General features: G+C 39.9%; 1 protein-coding gene across 1 annotated transcript in view; it reads left to right on the top strand.

Moving 5' to 3' along the window:
- Positions 1–13,187, top strand: part of cfap58 (cilia and flagella associated protein 58) — a 178,252-nt gene extending 165,065 nt beyond the window's left edge. The window contains exons 8-9 of the mRNA XM_037687643.1: positions 12,776–12,895; positions 13,059–13,187. Coding sequence (XP_037543571.1) covers positions 12,776–12,895; positions 13,059–13,187 — 249 coding nt within the window. The remainder of the gene's footprint in view (positions 1–12,775; positions 12,896–13,058) is intronic.
- Positions 13,188–20,564: the final 7,377 nt, after the last annotated feature.

Raw genomic sequence — 20,564 nt, 5'->3', positions numbered from 1 at the left:
ATATATATATATATATATATATATATATATATATATATATATATATAATAACAGCTACGTCGCTCAGGGATGCACAGCTGGCCAGTCTGTTTTCCTTTGTTACAGACCTAAGGAGGCTTCAATAAACAGAAACTCGAGGCCATCACTTTCTTTCGAGGAGGTATCAATTTCTCCCCACAGGCACATGAAAACCCAGTAGAGTTTTCTTTGAACTGTCACATGACCATACCTCTTGACGCTGTCCAGACGTCCAAGTTTTAACACGTTTCTAATAAACAGCGACGGGGAATTACACCCGGAACGTCTTTCGGATTGAGCACAATTCTCGTAAAGATTCTACTGTCAGCAAAAATAACGTCACAATTTTTACGTGGGGCTTTAAACTGTCAGCCATGTCGGATTTTTTTATATCTTCGATAAACAAACGACAATTTATATACGGGAATTTAAATCAACTGGACAAAGCTTAAATTTTAGAGCAAAATTAACATTTTGCGTGTTTGTAACGCTCATGGACCACTTACGGTTAGCGTTGTTGCTAACACGTCCGGCTCGCTCCCCGCGTGCCCAGGCGAAAAAACGTTACGTATATAAATTGTTACGGCTGATAAATACACTCACAAAATCACATATTATACTGTAATGTTCTACTGCCTTTTAATTCACTAAACTGCGTGCACCGGACCGAAAACAGAGCGGCCTGAAGTCCTTAAGGGACACACAGAAATTTGATTTAACAGGTTTTCTGCTTACCTTATGTTAAAAGCCGGCTAGAAACAGTCTGCTCCGACTCGGTCACCTGCTGCTGTGTCACCATTAAATAATACGAAACAAGTCACCACTTCTAAAGACGAAAGAAGGGTCACGGCACCAGCTGTTGCGTTGGGAGCTGACTGCGTGTCGTCAGTCACTACAGCTAGCTACAGCTATTAAAATCAAGGCAGGAAAAAGTTACAATTTACAGCGCTGGACTCTCCGGTCTGTGACGCGTTCACAGACCTGGAAGAGCCCCGATGTCCCGTGCCATTACTCATTTATAAGGTCCTAGACTCCTCCTTCGCAGAAGGGGAGCTCAACCTGTCAGTGTATGAGGGGGCATGACTAAGTGTGATCACAATGGATCTTATGTGGTTCTGATATGTTAGGAAATATGAGACGGTGCTTCAAAAAGCCTTTCTACGTGATGTGGCAAGCAGATTAAACTCTATTCCGTGACAAATATTGAATCCCAGGGAGAATCTTTTAAGAGTTGCTGGCCCAGTTTAACCCAGTCAGAACCGGGTCATAATTTCATTATAACCCCGTCTCTGAGCAGATCAAAACCATAGGACCAGTCCAAAAATATCTTAACATTATCTTAACGGGATCAGACAGGATCAGACTAGACTGGACATGACAGGCTATACCCAGCGACGAACCGACACTGACAGGACTAACAGATAGACTTTATATACACAAACAGGACATGAGACACGGGTGATGTTAATCAGACAATCAAAGCAGAAACACAAGGGAGTACAGACAGGGGAAGGCCCACTAGATGGCGCCATCCTTACAAAATTGTATTTTTAAGGAGTTAAATAAAGTGGTTGATTTTTTCCCCTCTATGAATGGTCAGAAAGTTTAAGGACAATGCAAGAGTTAACAACAAGCTGGTAATTAAAATGTATTAGTTTATAGTTTACTTATTTCTCAATTTTATTTCTGCTTTATGGTATGGTATAAAGTTTATTCATTTAAAAAAAGTAAAAAACAATTCCATAACAATATAAAAAGATACAAAAGATTTAAAATGAAAGGCAACAGAAAGAAGAAAAAATCTTATTATATCTGCTCCTTTTTTCCAAACAATTATTTCAATCATAATAATTTTCAAGTAACAGAACAAAATGAATAACTCTTTCTAATTTTTTTAATTTTTCTAATTCTAATACAAAACACACACTAAGCTACTTCATATATACTTTTTTAACAATTCAGCTTTGATCTTTTTCTTAAATGTACACATTGACTTGACATTTTTAACATCACTCTCTAGACCATTCCACAATCCAATTCCTTGGATTGAGGTAGACCTTCCCTTCAGACTAGTTCTGAATTTTGGTTTGACAAATATCTCTATCCCCTTAAGATTATAACAACTTTGTCTTTTAACAAAATTTCTTTGGATATTTAATGGTAATGTCACAATCCTCACAGTTGGAACCCATTTGCAGGGAGGCGAGCGAGGCAGGAGTTTAAATAAAAATAATTTATTTTAAACAACAAAACAAAAGGCTGTCGGTGCAGCAAAACTTAATTTGGCAAAACAGGATCACAAACAAGGCTGAACAGGACATCAGGGTACACAGGCAGAGCAGATCATCAGGTGGACAAAAACAGACAGGACAGAGGAGGACTGAGATGTCTGTGAATACAGAACAATGACCGGACAAGGAGTGGAGGAGAGAAAGGCTTTTTATAAGACAGAGGGAGAGTGAGTAATGAGAGCACCTGGGCAGGTGGCTGATGAGGGACAGGTGTGAATGATAAAGACTGAGGAGTGGAGAGGCAGACTGAGGAGTGAGGAACACAAACACAAACAGAAACAGGAAATGGTACAATCCTTACAGGTAATGTGTTATTTTGAGCCCTATACATAACTGATAAAATACTGTAATCTACCAAATCATGGAACTTCAATAACTTCAGTTGATAAAATAATGTGCTTGATGGGTGACTGTAATGCTTTCTGGTGATAATTCTTATAGCTCTTTTCTGTAAAATAAAAATAGGTTTGTAAATCTTTTACACGCTTTCCCCCAAACATCAATGAAATAGATTAAATGTGGAACAATGATTTTGTTATACAACATGTACAGAGCTTTATCATTTAATAATTCCCTGACTTTGTATAGTACTGCAATAGATTTAGCTATTTTTATTCTTACAGAATTTATGTGATTTTTCCATGTTAGCTGTGTAGTGAACTAGACCTCTGACATCAATCTGTCTCTGAAGACCTTCAGGGGACAGGAACTGTTATTTCATTGATTTGAATCCAGAAATACAAATTATCTCATCAAGAGACTATTTAATTAAGGCCAGGATCCAATAACCCAATGCTTTCTCTCTTCGACTGCATCTCTGCAATCAAACATTGGCTAAACAAGAACTTCCTGTTTTTAAATGACAGTAAAACAGAATGGATTTTATTTGGTGACAAAGATGCAACTGGCCTGGGAAATTTGGACATTAACTTCAGTGACTGTGTGAAAAACCTTGGGGTGACCTTTGATAAGGCTTTACACTTTGACAAACATATTGCCTCTGTTGTCCGGTCGGGATTCTTTTATTTACACCTTTTAAAAAAGGTCAAACCCTTTTTAAATTGTCGCGACCTGGAGAAAGCTGTTCATGCTTTTATCAGTTCTAGGCTCGATTATTGTAACGCTCTGTATGTCGGTGTACCACAGTCATCACTGAGTCGCCTCCAGCTTGTACAAAATGCAGCAGCGCGTCTTTTAACTAACACTCCTAGATGGGACCACATCACACCTGTTTTATTCTCACTACATTGGCTCCCTGTCCGTTTTAGAATAGATTTTAAACTTTTATTATTTGTTTTTAAAGCTCTGAATGGCCTTGCTCCTCCTTATATAACTGAGATGCTAAGTTTCCCCGCCCGCTCCAGATCTTTGAGGTCAGACAGCCAGCTCCTGCTCTCTGTTCCAAGGACTAAATATAAACGCTGGGGTGACCGTGCCTTTTCTGCGGCCGCACCTCGACTCTGGAATAAGCTCCCACTTGATCTGCATCAGATTACTGAACTTGGCCCTTTTAAATCGAAGCTTAAGACTTTTTTATTCCAACAAGCTTTTAGTACGTAAATATGTGGTGACATTTCTGGTTTTATTTGTGCTATTATGTTGTGTTTTCTTGCTTTTAACCTATTGTCATTTTAAGTACTGTTTTTTGTTAAGCACTTTGGTCACTATCACCATGGTTGTGTAAAGTGCTATAGAAATAAATAAATAAATAAATAAATAATTGTATCCTGAATTAATCAATTGAAAGAACATTCTTCTTTTTATATTATCATTACTATTTTACCCTTTTATGATAATCAAAAGTGTGTTTATTTCATACCATTTCTAATGCTGAAGTGAACCACTCATTTAAATCAACTGTGAAACAGTATTAATGATTTTTAAACCTCATTAGACTTCATCAATCATACAAGTTAAATGTCTATTTACGAAGTAAGTGTGCATTTTAGTCTTATGTCTGAATGAGGAGTAGTGGATTTGAGGTTGAAAGTCATAGACAAGTTATGAGAACAAAGTGCCTTGTTTTTAAAACTCTTAGACAGTAAATAAGAAATGCCTGGCACCTGCTGTCTCTCACTTCTTCAAAATATTTTTCTGTCTGTACTAACCGTTTTAAAAACATTTCTGCTGTCTGCTGACTTCTAATAACCCTCTGACATCACTAAAACTACACCCCTGCTGGTTGTTTCAACCAATCAGGAACTACCAAGTGACAGGAAGTGGATACCTTTTAAAAGTCAACACTTCTTGGAACTATTCAGTTTTTCGAGTCTTCGCAGTCTTTCCAGTCTTCCTGGAACTTTCAGTCGAAGATGAGACTCAGTCTGATGGAGTCTTACAGCTGAACTAAATAGCTGATGGATTGGACCGTGTTCCAAGGGTCCCTCCATTTCAGCAGAGTCCCAGCTGCCTCGCTGTGACTCATCCTGAGCGTTAAATGCTCTCAACTTCGAAGGAAGCTTATTTTGTTGATCGGAGCATATGGAACTACTTCTAAAGATTCTCAGCCACCTTGACCGGAGACGCTGAAATGGTAACGTGCCAATGGACATTTGTTCCAGAGTTGATGTATCCACCACCTCAGGTAACAAGTCGTTGCACGCCCTGAGTGTACCGCGGGCTGAGCTGGCGTCCGAGGAAGGGTGCCATTTTCTGGTCAACACATGTTCCTTCATCCATCTAAACCTCCTCTTAAAATCTGTAAACCTCTTTACTCCTTCTCTTTAAACTTCTATTCGCCGGTAAATCAAGCTAGATGCCTTCAGAGATAATTATTCTCCATCAGTAATCCTCTGTTGTCTTGTTTAGTAAATCTTGCTAAGTTTATTACTCAGAAACAGATCAGCCAATCAATGTGTACATGTTTGATGTTAAATTTTGATTCTGTTAAATAAATGACCGCATTTATTCTGATGGGTCAAAGAAAAATGGCGTCTCATGTCACTAATTAAAACTCCACTCTCAAGTTATCTTGGTCACATGGAAGAAATTTAACTCGAAAAAGAAAGAATCCGTTGTACAATTAATATTCTTTGTGCTTGAACTAGCTTTAATAATAATTAATTAGTAGTGAATCTAACAGCTATCTCATTACAGCTGTTCATCAATGATTACACCCAAAAATTTCATCTCATTAACTCTACAAATCTCAACACCCTCAATTTTAAATGGATCGTCAAGAGTTCTCTTTTTGTTACTAAATATCATGTATTTAGTTTTATCTAAATTTAATGATAATTTATTAATTTTAAACCAAGTTTGTATTTTATCAAATTCTGTCTTCATCAATTCCAACATCCAAAAAAGTTAAATCTGGTCCTCTGGACATTCAAAAAACCCAAAACAAAGCAAAACAACAACAAAAAAAAAAGTAGAAATGTTTCGTCTCTCATCCGAGAGACTTCCTCAGTCTGAGGTGCTGTATTCAGCTCAGTCTCTTAAATAGCACCTTCTCAGAGTGGATCAACCAGTTTTGCTGCTGACAACCAAAACCAGCTGATCACATGCTCAAGAAGGACCATCAGCCTAACAATAGATCATTAGCACACTGATGGCTGTTTACTATTCACAGAGGGCTGAGTGATACTAGCAATCACAGCATTGTAAGAGGGGGACAATTGAACACGTAGGCCTCCACCCCTGTTTAACAATGGACAGTTTCTTTTCACAAAGATGGCCTCCTTTACTCCTCTCTCAAACCATCATTCCTCTCTATCCAGGATGTGCACATCTTCATCCCTGAAAGAGTGACCGCTGGCCTGGAGATGAGTGTAGACCGCAGAGTCCTGGCCTGATGATGTTGATCTTCTGTGCTGGGCCATCCTTTTGGCCAGTGGCTGTTTTGTTTCCCCGATGTAAGACTGATCACAGCCCTCCTGACACTGAACAGCATACACAACATTGCTCTGTTTGTGCCGGGGGACTGGATCTTTGGGATGAACCAGTCTTTGCCGTAATGTATTTTGGGGTTTAAAAGCCACTGGGACGTTATGTTTAGAAAATAAACGTCTCAGTTTCTCTGATACTCCCTCAACATATGGAATGACCACTGGTCTGGGTCTGGGTTCCTCCTTTTCACCTGTTGGCTGACTGGGGTCCTGTTTGGGTTTCTTCTCTGCTTTCAGGAAGGCCCAGTTAGGATATCCACATTGCTCTAGAGCCTGTCTTGTGTGGGATTTCTCCTTCTGCCTGGCTCCTGAGCTAAAGGTCCTCTGAGGTCCAGAGGACCAGATTTAACTTTTTTAGATTTTTCTACCTGGATTATTGAGCATGCATCAGGATAATTCCAACATCCGTTTTACATCTTTACCCAAACAAAAAAATGTGGTGTCATCTGCAAAAAGGACACATTTGAGGAGTCCTGATACATTCACTAAGTCATTCACATATAAAATAAATAACTTTGATCCAAGTACAGAGCCTTGAGAAACTCCACAAGTGATATTGCACAGGCCAGATCTTACACCATTTATTTGTACAAACTGTTTCCTATCTTTTAAATAGCTAGATACCCAGTGTAATGCTGGTCCTCTTATACCATATTTATTTAATTTTTCAAGGAGAATAGTGTGGTCAATAGTATCAAATGCTTTTTTTAAATCAACAAAAATACTAACACAATACTGTTTTTGATCGACAGCAGTAGTTATTTGTTCTATTATTTCCATGAGAGTCATTGATGTAGAGTTTTTTGCTCTAAACCCATACTGACTGCTACTTAGAATGTTTTGTTTAGTAATATATTTAACTAATCTGGTCACAAATAGTTTTTCTAGAATTTTTGAGAACTGTGGTAATAAGGATATTGGTCTATAATTATTGAACACACATTTATCACCATATTTAAAGAGAGGAACTACCTTTGCTACTTTCATATTGTCTGGAAATATTCCTTTTGAAAATGATAAATTACATATATATGTAAACGGCTCGATAAAATAACTCATTATGTCCTTTACAAACATCATATCCATGTCCGCCCATTCTTTTGATCTCTTATCTGTAAGATTTTTTTACTACATTCATTATTTCTTCTTTGTCAGTTCCATTAAGAAAAATACTGTTGTCACAACCTATAACTGAATGATTCACATTATTGTCTACTTTTGGTATTTTAGCTGCAAGGCTTGATCCAACGTTCACGAAATGATGATTAAATCCATTTACAATTTCATTTTCATCATGGATTTCATTGTCATCCTTCAAACAATATTGTGAAATACCTGTTTTTGCTTTATGACTTTTCAGAACACTATTTATTACTCGCCATGAAGCTTTCGTATCACCATTACTTTTATTTAATAAATCACTATAATATTCCTTCTTGTGTTTCCTTATAATCGCTACTAATTTATTTTTATACTTCTTATATTTATCTTCAGCCTCTTGTGTTCTCAATTTCAAGAAACATGTATACAAATAATTATTTTTTTACAAGCATTTCTCAACCCTTTCGTCATCCATGGTTGATCAACAACATTTCTCTTTGTATAATTATTTTGTACACAATTCTTTTCATACAGAGGTCCCAAAATATTCATAAACTCATCATATGATCTGTTCACATCATCAACATACACACCTTTCCAGCTGTGTTTATGTAAATCATCTTTTAATTTGTCCATTGCTTTTTTTGATGTGTTTATTGTTTTTTTCTTAATTGTGATTTCTTTTGTAATGCTTTGATCATTTTTATAAATCGTGAAAACTGGTAAATGATCACTCAAATCTCTCATTAAAATACCTCCCATCACATCCCCATTTGTTACATTTGTGAAAATATTATCGATTATTGTAGCACTATGAGTTGTAATTCTTGTTGGTTTTGATATTAACGGATAACGGCTGCAGGTTTCTTTTCAAATCCTAAAGGAGAGTTGGCGTCATTATCAGAAGGCAGTTAAAGCCGCCAAATCGAAGTTCTTTTCGGCAATAATTGCCTCAAACTCCCACAACCCCCAAGCCCTTTTTTCCACCCTGAACTCAGTTCTACACCTCAGTGAACCTTCACCTCTAGAAGCCTCAACTGAGCTGTGTGAAAACTTCCTCCATTTCTTTTCTGAAAAAGTTGCAAACACCCGGGCACTCATTTCTCCACCTGCTCATGATCCGTCCATCCCATCTCATTGTGTTGCTGTTCTTGACCACTTCAAGCCCATCTCTCTGTCTTCCCTGGAGCAGGTCATGTGCGGCATGAAGCCATCTGGCTCCCCTTTTGATGTTGTCCCCCGTCGACTCCTTAAGGAGCTTCTTCCTGTTCTGGGCCCTCTTGTTCTTGGCATTGTGAACAGCAGCTTAGCCTCAGGTGTGGTGCCAATAACTTTTAAACATGCTGCTGTCCAACCTCTCCTGAAAAAACCTAGCCTTGACCCCTCAGTCATGTCCAACTTCCGGCCTGTCTCCAGACTCCCATTTGTCGCTAAACTACTGGAAAAAATGGTGGAGTCCCAGCTGAAATGCTTTCTAGAGGATAATGCCATCTTAGAGCTATTCCAGTCTGGCTTTAAACCTCCCCACAGCACTGAAACTGCTCTACTCAAGGTTTTTAACGACATTCTCCTATTCACAGATGCTGGTGATTCTGTGCTCCTTCTCTTACTGGACGTCACATCTGCCTTTGATACAATCGACCACGAGATCCTCATTGCAAGGTTAGAGCAGTGGGTGGGCATCACTGGGTCAGCCCTCGAATGGTTTAGATCTTACCTCGCTGACAGGTCCTTTTGTGTCTCCATCAAAGATTTTAGTTCAGCCTCGGCAGCGCTTAAATGGGGGGTACTGCAAGGGTCCATCCTTGGTCCTCTTTTATTTTCTTTATACCTGCTGCCACTAGGTACTATTTTCAGGAAACATAACATACCTTTTCATTTCTACGCCGACGACTGCCAAATCTACTTCCCCCTCAGACTCAACGGTACTCGCTCTATTCAACCGTTACTGGACTGCCTGGCTGACATCAGAGATTGGATGGCTTTAAATTTCTTGAGTTTCAACGAGAAGAAATCTGAAGTTATGCTGTTTCCTCCCAATGACACAATCACCAACCACTGCATCGACCTATCCGTTCTGTCACCGTTAGTGAAACAAAGAGTCACTAATCTAGGAGTGATACTTGACCCTTCTCTGAAACTCATCAATCATGTAAATATGATTGTTAAATCCTGCTTTTTCCAGCTGAGGCGTCTGTCAAAGCTGGAGCCCATATTGTCCAAAAATAACCTGGAGACAGTAATTCATGCATTCATTACATCCAGGCTTGACTATTGCAACTCACTCCTTTTTGGTATCAGTCAGACCTCCATAGCAGACTCCAACTGGTCCAAAATGCAGCAGCCCGGTTTTTGACCAGCACAAGCAAAAGAGAGCACATTACACCTGTTTTGGCCTCCCTACACTGGCTTCCGGTTCACCTTCAAATCAAATTCAAAATACTCTTGTATGTCTATAAATCACTAAACAGCTCTGCCCCCTCCTATCTTACTGATCTGCTCCAGCTGTATGTCCCACCACGTTCTCTCAGATCAGCAGACCAGTTACTCCTAACAGTCCCAGCAACCTGCCTCAAGCGCAGAGGTGACAGGGCCTTCTCTGTAGCAGGCCCAAGACTTTGGAATGAGTTACCTCTGCTCGTTAGACAGGCCCCCTCCCTCACAGTTTTTAAATCTCGCTTAAAAACACACTTTTATTCCCTGGCTTTCTGCACTGTGTGATCTGTGCTGAGTCTGTGTGCATCGCACTGTGTTGGTCATGTTGCGGTTGTTGTTGTTATCCATTATTGTTTTTGTTGGTTTCTACTTTTTGGTGTCCTGTTATGTAATCTGTTGCTATGTGCTTGTTCTGTTTGTCCCTGTACAGCACTTTGGTGTGCTTTGTCACTGTTTAAAGTGCTATGGTATGGATAAAGATTTAAACTATACAATGAATTTGTAAATGTACTGATACTATTTGAATCTGTTTTATTTACCAGGTCAATATTAAAGTCTCCACACAAAAAAATGCTTTTATTAAAACTCTTGTCCAATAGTTGTACGATTTTATCAGTGAATATCTCTATATTTGATCCTGGAGATCGATATACACAACTTATCAATATGTTTTTATCATTCTTGTTTATTATTTCTATTGTTATCATTTCCATGATATTATCAACAATTATTGACGTTTCATTAATTAATTTACATTTTATTTCATTTTTAACAAATAGAGCCACTCCATCACCCCTTTTGTTGCTTCTGTTCACATGATATAATACATACCCTTCGATGTGAACATTATTTGTGTATTCATCGTTGAGCCATGTCTCTGACAGTGCTATTATTGTAAAGGTTCTGTTTGGCTGTTTTAAATAATCTGTTATTTTGGATATATTTGCATTTAAACTTCTACTATTAAAGTGAATAATAGAGAGACCTCCATTTGTTATATTGATGTCATTAAACTGTTCTTCATTGTAATATTCACAGTCTTTTATTGTAGGGAATAAATTTGTATCAATCACATCTTCAACATTGTATATTTTAAACTCTAAGTCTTCGTATGTTGCCATGTTTTAATGTATTTGTTCATTTTATATTTTGTTAATTTCTTGTTTGTGAAGTTATGTCAATGATTTATCATCTGTCATTTCCTAAGCTCATTTTAGTCTTTCCAGATCCTTCAGGTCTTTTATTACTTTAGCCTGAGATCCTTCCTCTAGTTTGATCCAAATGTTTCCATTTCTTGTCCAAGTTGATGCTATTTTTTTCTGTTTTTTCAACCACCTTGCTTCACGTGCAATATTTCCATTTTTTTTAGTTAGATGTTCGTTTATGTAAACATTTGTTCCCTTCAGTTTTTTTGCTTGCATTATTACCTTGTTTCTTGATTTCCTGCTGATGAACTTGATGACTATGGATGGTTTGGCTTTATCAGATTTGTTGGGCAGTGTGTGACAGATTGAAATGTCCTCATATTCCATGTCAATGTTTTTGTTTTGTAAAAAATTCACTACTTGCTTCTCCAGAGTCTGTAGTTCTTCCTGTGTTGCATCTTCTGTAGTACTAGTACCAGCAACAACTCTTGCATATGTTCGGTTCCTAACTTCCAGTCCAGTGATCACCAAGTTGTCTATTTTTGTGTATTATTCCATGTCGTCTACTTTCTGTTCCAGTTCAGCTTTTTTTCTGTCTTTATTAGTCATCAGTTCTTTCAATTGTCTCACTTCTTCAAACAGTCCTCTCAGTAATTCACATTTAGCTGATAATTTAGTCAGTTCAGCACTCAAAAAGTTCAAAGATTTTTTAACTTCCTCCATATCTTCTGAATAATTTTCTGACACTTGTCTCTTATTTCTGCGTTTGCTCGGCATTACTCACGATACTTCTGGATTATTGGTCTCAACTCTCAGAAGCACAGGATCCAGCCACGAGGTTCACAGGCTTATGTTGTTCGCTTATGTTGTTAGCCGAGGCCTAGCCAGGTCTAGCCGAGGCCTAGCGGCAAGAACCCCCAGGTCCCACGTGGTCTCACGATTCACTCGGTCCAGCAGTTCGCAGCCCCAACGGTGACAGACCAGGTCCCAGTTGCAACAGCTCCCAGATCCCACAGCTGTAGTCTAGCTTCCTCTGTTTCAGTGGCTCGCAGGTCCTATCGGCGGCGGACCGGGTCTCCTCCGTAAACAGTTCAGTTCCAGCAGCTCGCAGGTCCAATCGACGGCGGACCGGGTCTCCAACATAAACTGCTTGGTTTCAGCGGCTTGCAGGTCCAATCGGCCGCAGACCGGGTCTCCGACATAAACTGCTCGGTTTCAGCGGCTCACAGGTCCAACAGCGGCGGACAGGGTCTCCGCCGTAAACAGCTCGGTTTCAGCGGCTCGCAGGTCCAATCGACTACAGACCGGGTCTCCGCCGTAAACGGCTCTGTTTCAGTGGCTCGCAGGTCCAAACGGCGGCAGACCGGGTCTCCGCCGTAAACAGCTCGGTTTCAGCAGCTCGCAGGTCCAAACGGCGGCAGACAGGGTCTCCGCCGCAAACAGCTCAGTTTCAGCGGCTCGCAGGTCCTAACGGCGGCGGACCGGGTCTCTGCAGGCCTCACTAGCCGAAGCAGCTCTCTGGCCAGCTCGTTAGCCAAACGTTAGCTAAACGCATATATATATATATATATATATAACAGTTTGTTTTTAGATTGTTATTTGATTTTGCTCTGGGGGGTTGTAGTAATTGTTTTAAGTTTAATAATCACAGTATTGAGCACAGTTTGAACTTTCAAAAATAAAACCATAGGAAGTGGGTAAACTGTCATTTAATAGTTTTACAGTTTTAATATTTATACCTAAAAAGAACAGAGATGATATAACATCACTAGGCTTTTTTCTGCTGTTAGGGACACATGGGTTATGTTTTACTTTCATTTGTCAAGAATCTAAAATGTTCTGTTTAACTTTATTTTTCATACTGTTCATTTAAATAAAGGTTTTCTTTTATACCAAGGAAAAGGAGAAGCTGTATGTAGAGCTGAAGCATATTTTGGCCCAGCAGCCCGGTCCAGAGGCAGCTGAACAGCTCCAGCAATGCCAGTGGACCATCAGAGATCGAACCAAAAGGCTTAAGGTCATCATACTTTCTTCAGTTTACACCTTTTCCAACATCGTTTTCCAGTGTTTTTGGTTGTCTCGTGGTGGTGTGTCCTTTTTATTTTCATTATGACTTGATTATGATTTGTCTGTCCCAACATCTGTTCAATTGTTGTGTGGTATTTGCTGTTATTCCACAGGTACTTATAGCAGAACTAACTATGCTTGACTCCAAGATGAATGAATACAAAAACGAGAATCAAAGACTGGCCAACGAGTTAGCAATTATAAAGAAAAAGTATCTAGATCAAAAGAAGCTTAACAGGTAAGGCCTGTTTTTGTTTTACATCATAATTTAACATGAGTTTGTTCACACTCTGTAATGCATTGTGTTTAGCATTAGTGAGCAGAAAACCAGGACCAAAGTTGATCAACTGGAGCTTTTGACCGAGCTAAGCAGCAAACCTCACTTCAATGGAAAAGGCTTCAGGATTGACCCACCTGTGAGATGTTAGCATCCCATACAAGAGTTTCTGTATCAGCATATTTGAACATATTGTCGTGGCTGGTTACCACGTCGTGTTCAAGACAGCTGAGACATCGCCCTCGGTATAAAAGATTTATTTGACAAACAGGGGTTACAGATATTCAGAGACAAACAATTACATTAAACAATATATGCATATATTTGGAGCATTAAAGAACGAACCGTCTCGGTCTGGTCTTCCCCGGAAATGCCCGCTGAGCGTGTGTCATTTCCGGCTTTTATAAAAGCTTGGAAAAGCTAGCTCCTCTGATTGGTTTAGCCCTTCAGTTGCCATGGTTACTGGTGTAGCCCGCCCCCTGAAGGACGTTAGTTAAAAGTTTATGGCACACTGAAATCGTTCGTTTTAGCTCCGTTTAACGTGATTATACCTTAGTGATACCAAATGATTTGAATTAAAGTTGTTTATTTCTAGGAATAATTAATAACAATTAATCATTATCTAACTCATGTTTGCGTGTTCTTACTTGATCCTTTTTATACTTCTGTTTTAGTTTAGTTGCTTTGGTTGGATTTTACTTAGTCAAACTATATTAAGTCTAAATTAAAGAGATGTGTTCTAGCTTTATTTATGTTAATCAGTCTGCTATCTGGCATGATTTGATTGCTTGTAATATATCAAATGTGAACTTGTAAAATTACCATTAGCTAATATAAAATTATATGTAAAGGTAAAATAGTTAGAATTAGTAAACATTTTCTATAAATATAGTGCAACCCTGGAAGAAAGACACACACACACTTTGTATATCATGACATTTGAATGCTTGATAGGAAATATAAAAAGGTATAAAAATATGAAATCCAACAATCCCTCTTTTGATCTCCCCATATTCATGGGAGATCACCCCTTTTTGGATTTGTCCATATGGAAGTGACCCAAACTTACTGCAACCCTCCAGGGGTCCTGGACCAGACCCCTGGTTCAAACCCTTCAAGGCCTGTAAAAAATACCAAATGCATAAACCTTTATAAAAATACAAAAATTACAACACTCCTAGTAAAAGATAAATGCCTCACACACTAAAATAAGTAACACTCTACCCTAATACCAAAATTGACCTCTTGTTAAACCACCTTTAAAATACCTCGTGGGATTTTAGAATGATGAAATGCCCAATTGAATGGAGTAAAATTTTGAATAGTTAAAAGCTTCCAATTGAATCCACAACCCTTCTCTGGTTGTTTTTCAGAATGACTGAGAGGAACGACAAGACACTCATATTAAACAGGAAAAAACAACACCCTCAATTTAAACAGGTCTATCTAGCAGGTCTTCGGTTCTTGAGCTTGCGGTGGGAGGCCTTGTTCGTCCACAAGGGTCCTTTTGGTGCTCGGCGGGATTCAGCCCGTGGAGATATCTTCATGTAAAGTCCTCAGAACCTTTATTAGTCTGATCAGACATTCTAAATGACGTGTGTGTGCATTGGGACAAAACTAAAATCAGTTTGACGCGTCTTCTGTTCTTCACGGTCAGGGCTGGTAAACTTCCGTCCTTACCCGTTCCACCTGACTGACCGACTTAGGCAGAGCGGAGACTTCTTCTCCAATGTTTGCTACTGCCTTTTTCCTACCAGAACAAAGGGGCAAAGAGTGAGCTCCCACGAAGGTCCTGTCACCTCCTCCAGGTGTAGCGGGGAGCTGTCCTCAGATCACCCTCCATCTGGTCCAGCGATCGATTCCGCTCCTCTCCAGGGGCGCACTGGTTGTGGTCGTAACAGATGTCACTCTCATTCTGGAGACCGATGGCGTGTGATGTTCTCTCCACCACCTGGTGGCGTCCTGTCCCTCTTTTCAGCAGGACCCAGTCCCGTGTGATGGTCCGTAGTCACTCTCCTCGGTCAGAGATTCTCCCTCCTGATGAGAAAAGCTGGACACCAAAGCTTGCGAATTGTTAAACACCCTGCATGGCCTTTTGCTTATTTTATCTGTGGGATCCATGACCCATTTGTGGGCCTGGAAAAATGACTGTGGTTACTTCCTAGTGAGTAAAACCTGTTTCTTAATTATGGGACACCCTGATGGTTATTATTGCTACTGATAGTGTGTACTCTTACACTGTAATGTTATAATAAAACAGAACTTGTAAAACTGAAATAAAATGCTATTCTTACATTCATCTATACACTTGAAACTGAAATGAGGAACCTACTGGACTTCTCCAGGGATACCTGTGTTCTCTCTTCTCGTCTTTCACCCTTCCAAGCCTATACCACTATACTAAACACATTCTTTAAATAAATTATCAGCGTAACAACAAGCAAGGAGTCTAACAAGGTTGAGTCAGGTCCTCTGGATGGATTCTTCTTTGTTGAAATGTTTAGTCTTTTATCCAAAAGACTTCTTCAGTCTGAGACCCTACAGCAGGGGTGCCCAATATTTTGATCGCGATCTACCGGTCAATCGCAAAGCTATTACGGGTAAATTGCATGGCATTTAAAAAAAGATAAACGTCAGCCTATTCTCACTATGAAATTTGTTACTTGGCTGACATACAGGGCAGCCAGTCACAACTCTCATTCTCTCAAACAAGGTCTCAGAGTGGAGAGATTTTCGGGGGACCCCCATGTGAAATTCTCCGTGTGTGTGTGAAGTTGCACATGCGCACTACAGGCAACTGCAGTCCAAATTTTTTCTACACTAACAACAGTTATGATAAATGGCAGATAGCAGAGTGTTTTGTGCTTCTCACACTTTTTCAGCATGTAGGAGCAAAACAAATAAAATCCAGGGTCCAAAGAGACTTTAGTGTATTCACCAGTTTGGATGTAACTGTGCTGATGCAGACACTGCATGTGCAATGAATGCAGCTGAGCCCTGTATCAGGGTTGCCAGATAAATTTAAAATGTTTTATTTACTCCTCATCTTAGAATATCTTTACTCAGCACATATGACCATTTAGGTCAAAAACTACCATTTTAAAGCCACAGTACTATACTGTAGTTCATAATTTCTTATCTGGCAACCCGACTGACATGGAAGCTAAAGCGTTTTCATGTAAACCCACTCATTTTTTGTTTATTAGCCCAATAAACATTGAAAAAACACTAACATTTCCAGAGTTTATTCTCGTGTAAATGGAGTCTTAGGTAGATCACTTTGACTTGGTCATTTTAAAAGTAGTTGCATGATGAAAAAGTGTGGGCGCCCATGCCCTACAGCAAACTCAGTCTCAGGGGCCGTTTACACAGCGCGTATTTTGAGTGCATCCGCACCTTTCTCTCTGCGGTTATGCTGATCATTTACATGACACCAGTGGCCCCCCTCTTTGAATCCGGAGGTTTCTGAACCCACCTTCCAGAGTGGAGATTTTTCACTGACCGCCCGCTAATAATGTAAACATCTCCCGCTGAGGCTTTGTGTTAAACCAAATGCTCACACGCACGCTCGGACAGAGTCTATATTTCTATCAACATGGCGGCGGATACACTGCTTACGACTGATGGAATATATGTTTAATCTCGTAGTTAAGATACGTTAAGATACGTCTACGTCAGATTCTAGGTGCTGTGACCGACATCTGTGTTGAAAGAGACACACAGTCTGATCCAGTTCTAATATAGCTGTTTATAGAACATGGCATGCGCACACGTTGCGCTGCACTATAACGTCTAAATGTGCTAAATAATAAGTATAATAATAATAATAAACAGTATTTATGTTAGTGTGCGAGATATAATGAAGCTCTAAGCTAAATGAAGCTATCTGGACATTATGTAATTCAAATTTAAAAAGATGCTAAACATATAGCGTGAACACTAAAGTTGAAAATGAAGACATCAGGTTTAATTTTTATTTATTTATTCAACACCACAAACTGTATGTCATACAAATACTGATAATTAAACTGAACACACATTAAAAACGTTAACTGTAAACTACATTAATTAACTGGACTCTCCTCTGTTTTCATCCTGGATGTCTCACATTGTCCATCTGGCTCGTTCAGGCTGTCACTCCTTTGGTCAATGCAGCTTAAAACATTGAATGGATTGAATAAAAGAACTGAGGGGAATTTTAAATAAATAGTTCATCCAACAGCTCTCTTCGACGTCCTCCTGCAGTTCATCTGGGCCGAGCCTCGTTCAGAATCGGTCCGCCTGGTGGAAGGACAGCTCCTTCTTCTTTCAGGAAAAATAAAAACTCGGTTGTTTTGTAATCAAAGTAAACACAAGCAAACATTATTAAAAACATTGTTTTACCTGCAGTAATCAACTACTGATTATCACGGAATAAAGTCCGACATCATCGACTCGGTTCTGGTCCACTCAGTGACCGGTGTGGAGCGGTTATACGATACAGTCCCGCTTGGCATCAAATCTGTTGACTCTCATCCACAATCTAGCCAGAATCCAGCTTTAACTTGTTGTTACGTTGTTGTTAGCTGAGCTTTATAGCTCACAGGAAAGAAGCGTGCCGAGGCAGCACGCATGCACATTAGGTGAAGGTACAAAATTCATAGCGCCATCTAATGACCTGGCATGGTAATTACAGCGGATTTGGGAGGGCGGGGGGGGGGATCCTTTGGATGCATGTAAACCCAAAATCTGACTGTGTCAACGCAAATCTTTTCCTCTAATTAACATACAAAAAAAATTACGTTTCCCCTCCATCGTGTCCGTGTAAATAGGGCCTTATAAACCACATCTTATCATAGTGGGTCAACCAGTTTGCTGTTGACAGTTTGAAATAGCCATTTACATGTGGAAGAACCATCACAATGACAATAGATAACCATTGTCAATAAACCTGGTGTCTGTAGCGATGATGCATGACAGACGACCAGCTTTAATAAAGGTGAAGCCTGATCAGAGTTCTCCTCAGCAGCTGAGAACAGAAGGACTGAACTCCTGCTCTAAATCAAGCTAAAGATGATAATGTGTAACCAAAAGTGTTTTACTGTTTTACTAATAATCAACAAAATAATCAACTAATGAAAGTATTGATCTTTAAGAAATTGTATAATCTATTGTATGATTGTGTGATTTACTTTTACTTGTGAAGTGTTGAAGTTGAAGAGCAGTGCTCAGGCCTCATGTAACAGTGAACAAGTCTGGACATGCCCACCTAGGACAAGCCCGGGCTTGCCTCGAGCAGTAGAAAGAGAACAAGATGTCATGGAGTTCGAACTCAGCTCATCTCATGATGACGCATTTTTGAGCAAAACAAAGTTCTGGAAAGTACCAGAAAACTGGTCTAAACCGGTTGAGGTGCAAAACAGCAGACGAGTTACTGGAAGAGAGATGATGTAATTTTCCAAAACCCCTCCTTAAGAGGAGGAGGGAAAAAGAGGTCTTTAAATACAGACTGAACGGATTGAACTTGGCCAATGCAGAGTCAAAGCTGAACTGGAGAGCCGAGCAGAGGGAATTACAGGCAAGAGGCAGCTCGTCGGATCAGAAGGAGCCCAAAAAGGAGTTGGATTTTACCAGTCTTGAGACGATGTTGGAAGTTAATTATTTTCTTCACCGAGATGGGATTGGATTTAAGCTTTCGTTCATCGATACTTAAACTGGATGAGCTTCCTACTTCTATTAATCGCTTGACCTGGGCCCGTCCAAAATTCTGATCCTCTAATTTGGGATAGCTGTGCTTGCCTTCGAGGTTCGGCCGGTATCTCTCTCCTAGAGAACTGGAAATATGCCCTTACCATCACAGTGACTCACTAAGGGTCGCTTCAAAATCATGGTAAGCGGACGACCTCATTCTTACTCTGCTCTGATTAAATTAGTTCATCAAATTGGAAGAACAGCATACAGAATAAATTTGGGAGTACTGAATTGGTTACTGGTGAGACTTGCTCCAAGGTGCTTCTGGTTCATGAGGGAGTTGAGGGAGAACATCTTTTGGCTTGATTTGTGAAAGGACTATGTGAAGGCAGTATCTTTAAATCCTCAAGGGCTCTTGAGGCTTAGAATTCCTCAGATAGTAGTCATCGCCTCACTTAGGGAAGAAAGTGTATCCTATGTACTCATGAAATTTAATCATTATAAAATTGTGTCTGATGCTCTATACCCTGCTAAAAATATTGATTAAAGCAACGCAAAATGAATAATTCTGGACTATTTTTTCACCTTTAATGAACAAAAATATAGTAATGCTTGGTTCACTTAACAACACCAATAAAGGAGGTTTTGAAAGGTTTATTAGCTACTGAGAGACAACACCCTTGTGCCCATTTCCAGGGCCCTAAAGATTACCAGAACAGTTAACAATTGCAACGCTAAAGTAAGAGGTGAGCGGCCACAACGCGAGTTTCTCTGGACCAGAAGATCCATCCCTGCTGCTTGGAGGTTCGAGGTAACAGAGTGAGATCAGGGTGTGACTCACGGATTTAAGGTCGTTAATATTCTGGATGAATCACCTCATCGCAGCCTTAATGAGGCTACTTTAGACAGCTACAGGTAATACCACGGCGCTGAAGTTAGCTTCTGGACCCCTTGGAGGAGAGGCTGCAAGCAAAGGTGCTTATCGCTACTTCCAGTGGTTACCTTTGCTTATCGGAAAGCAGACATGGCACCCCAGATGGGACCAGAACGGTCCCAGAAATGAAGACGTGCTACAGAGGACTGATAGGCGTCGATAGAGCAGCTTTAGAGAGTAAGGAGCTGTTAGTGGCTGGGAGACCCCCCAGTTAGTACCCCCAGAAGATCACTAGAGGCTAGTGAAGAGGGGTAGAAGGCTTACGAGGGTTACTGACCATAATCCAGAATCGTAGGTAAGCAGCTAGTCTGTCCTAGTCCAAAACGTTAGGATAAAGTCTGGAGACTTTGAGGACCGACGACCTTGACCCAACCAGAAAAGACATAACGATGGCCTCAGGAGAAGCATCTACGAGTGTAGAGCTAGACAAACCCGAGCCGACTCAGGCGAGCCAAGAAGAACAGAACCCAGTAGAAGGAAAGACAGATGGCCAAAAGCCAATTGTACAAAGTACAGGAGGAAAACCAGCAGAAGGAGTAACCAAGGTGGAAATCATCCTATATGGAAAAGGATATCATACCTGGAATCCAGTAGTAAGGGAGACATTAAAAGAAAGCAATCCCCAGATAGGTGAAAAAGTCCTGGAGCAAGGACTAAAAAAATTTATAGAAGAAAAAGGAGTGTATTTCTGTACAAAAGTCCGGTGGGGAGTTCAAACAGTAGTAGCAAGAGACCCAG

The sequence above is a fragment of the Nematolebias whitei genome, chromosome 14 (assembly GCF_014905685.2).
Source record: "Nematolebias whitei isolate Nwh7 chromosome 14, NemWhi1, whole genome shotgun sequence".
In the NCBI taxonomy this organism is placed as follows: domain Eukaryota; kingdom Metazoa; phylum Chordata; class Actinopteri; order Cyprinodontiformes; family Rivulidae; genus Nematolebias; species Nematolebias whitei.
Note: the sequence above shows the minus strand (reverse complement) of the source record. Positions and strands in the feature narration are given on the sequence as shown.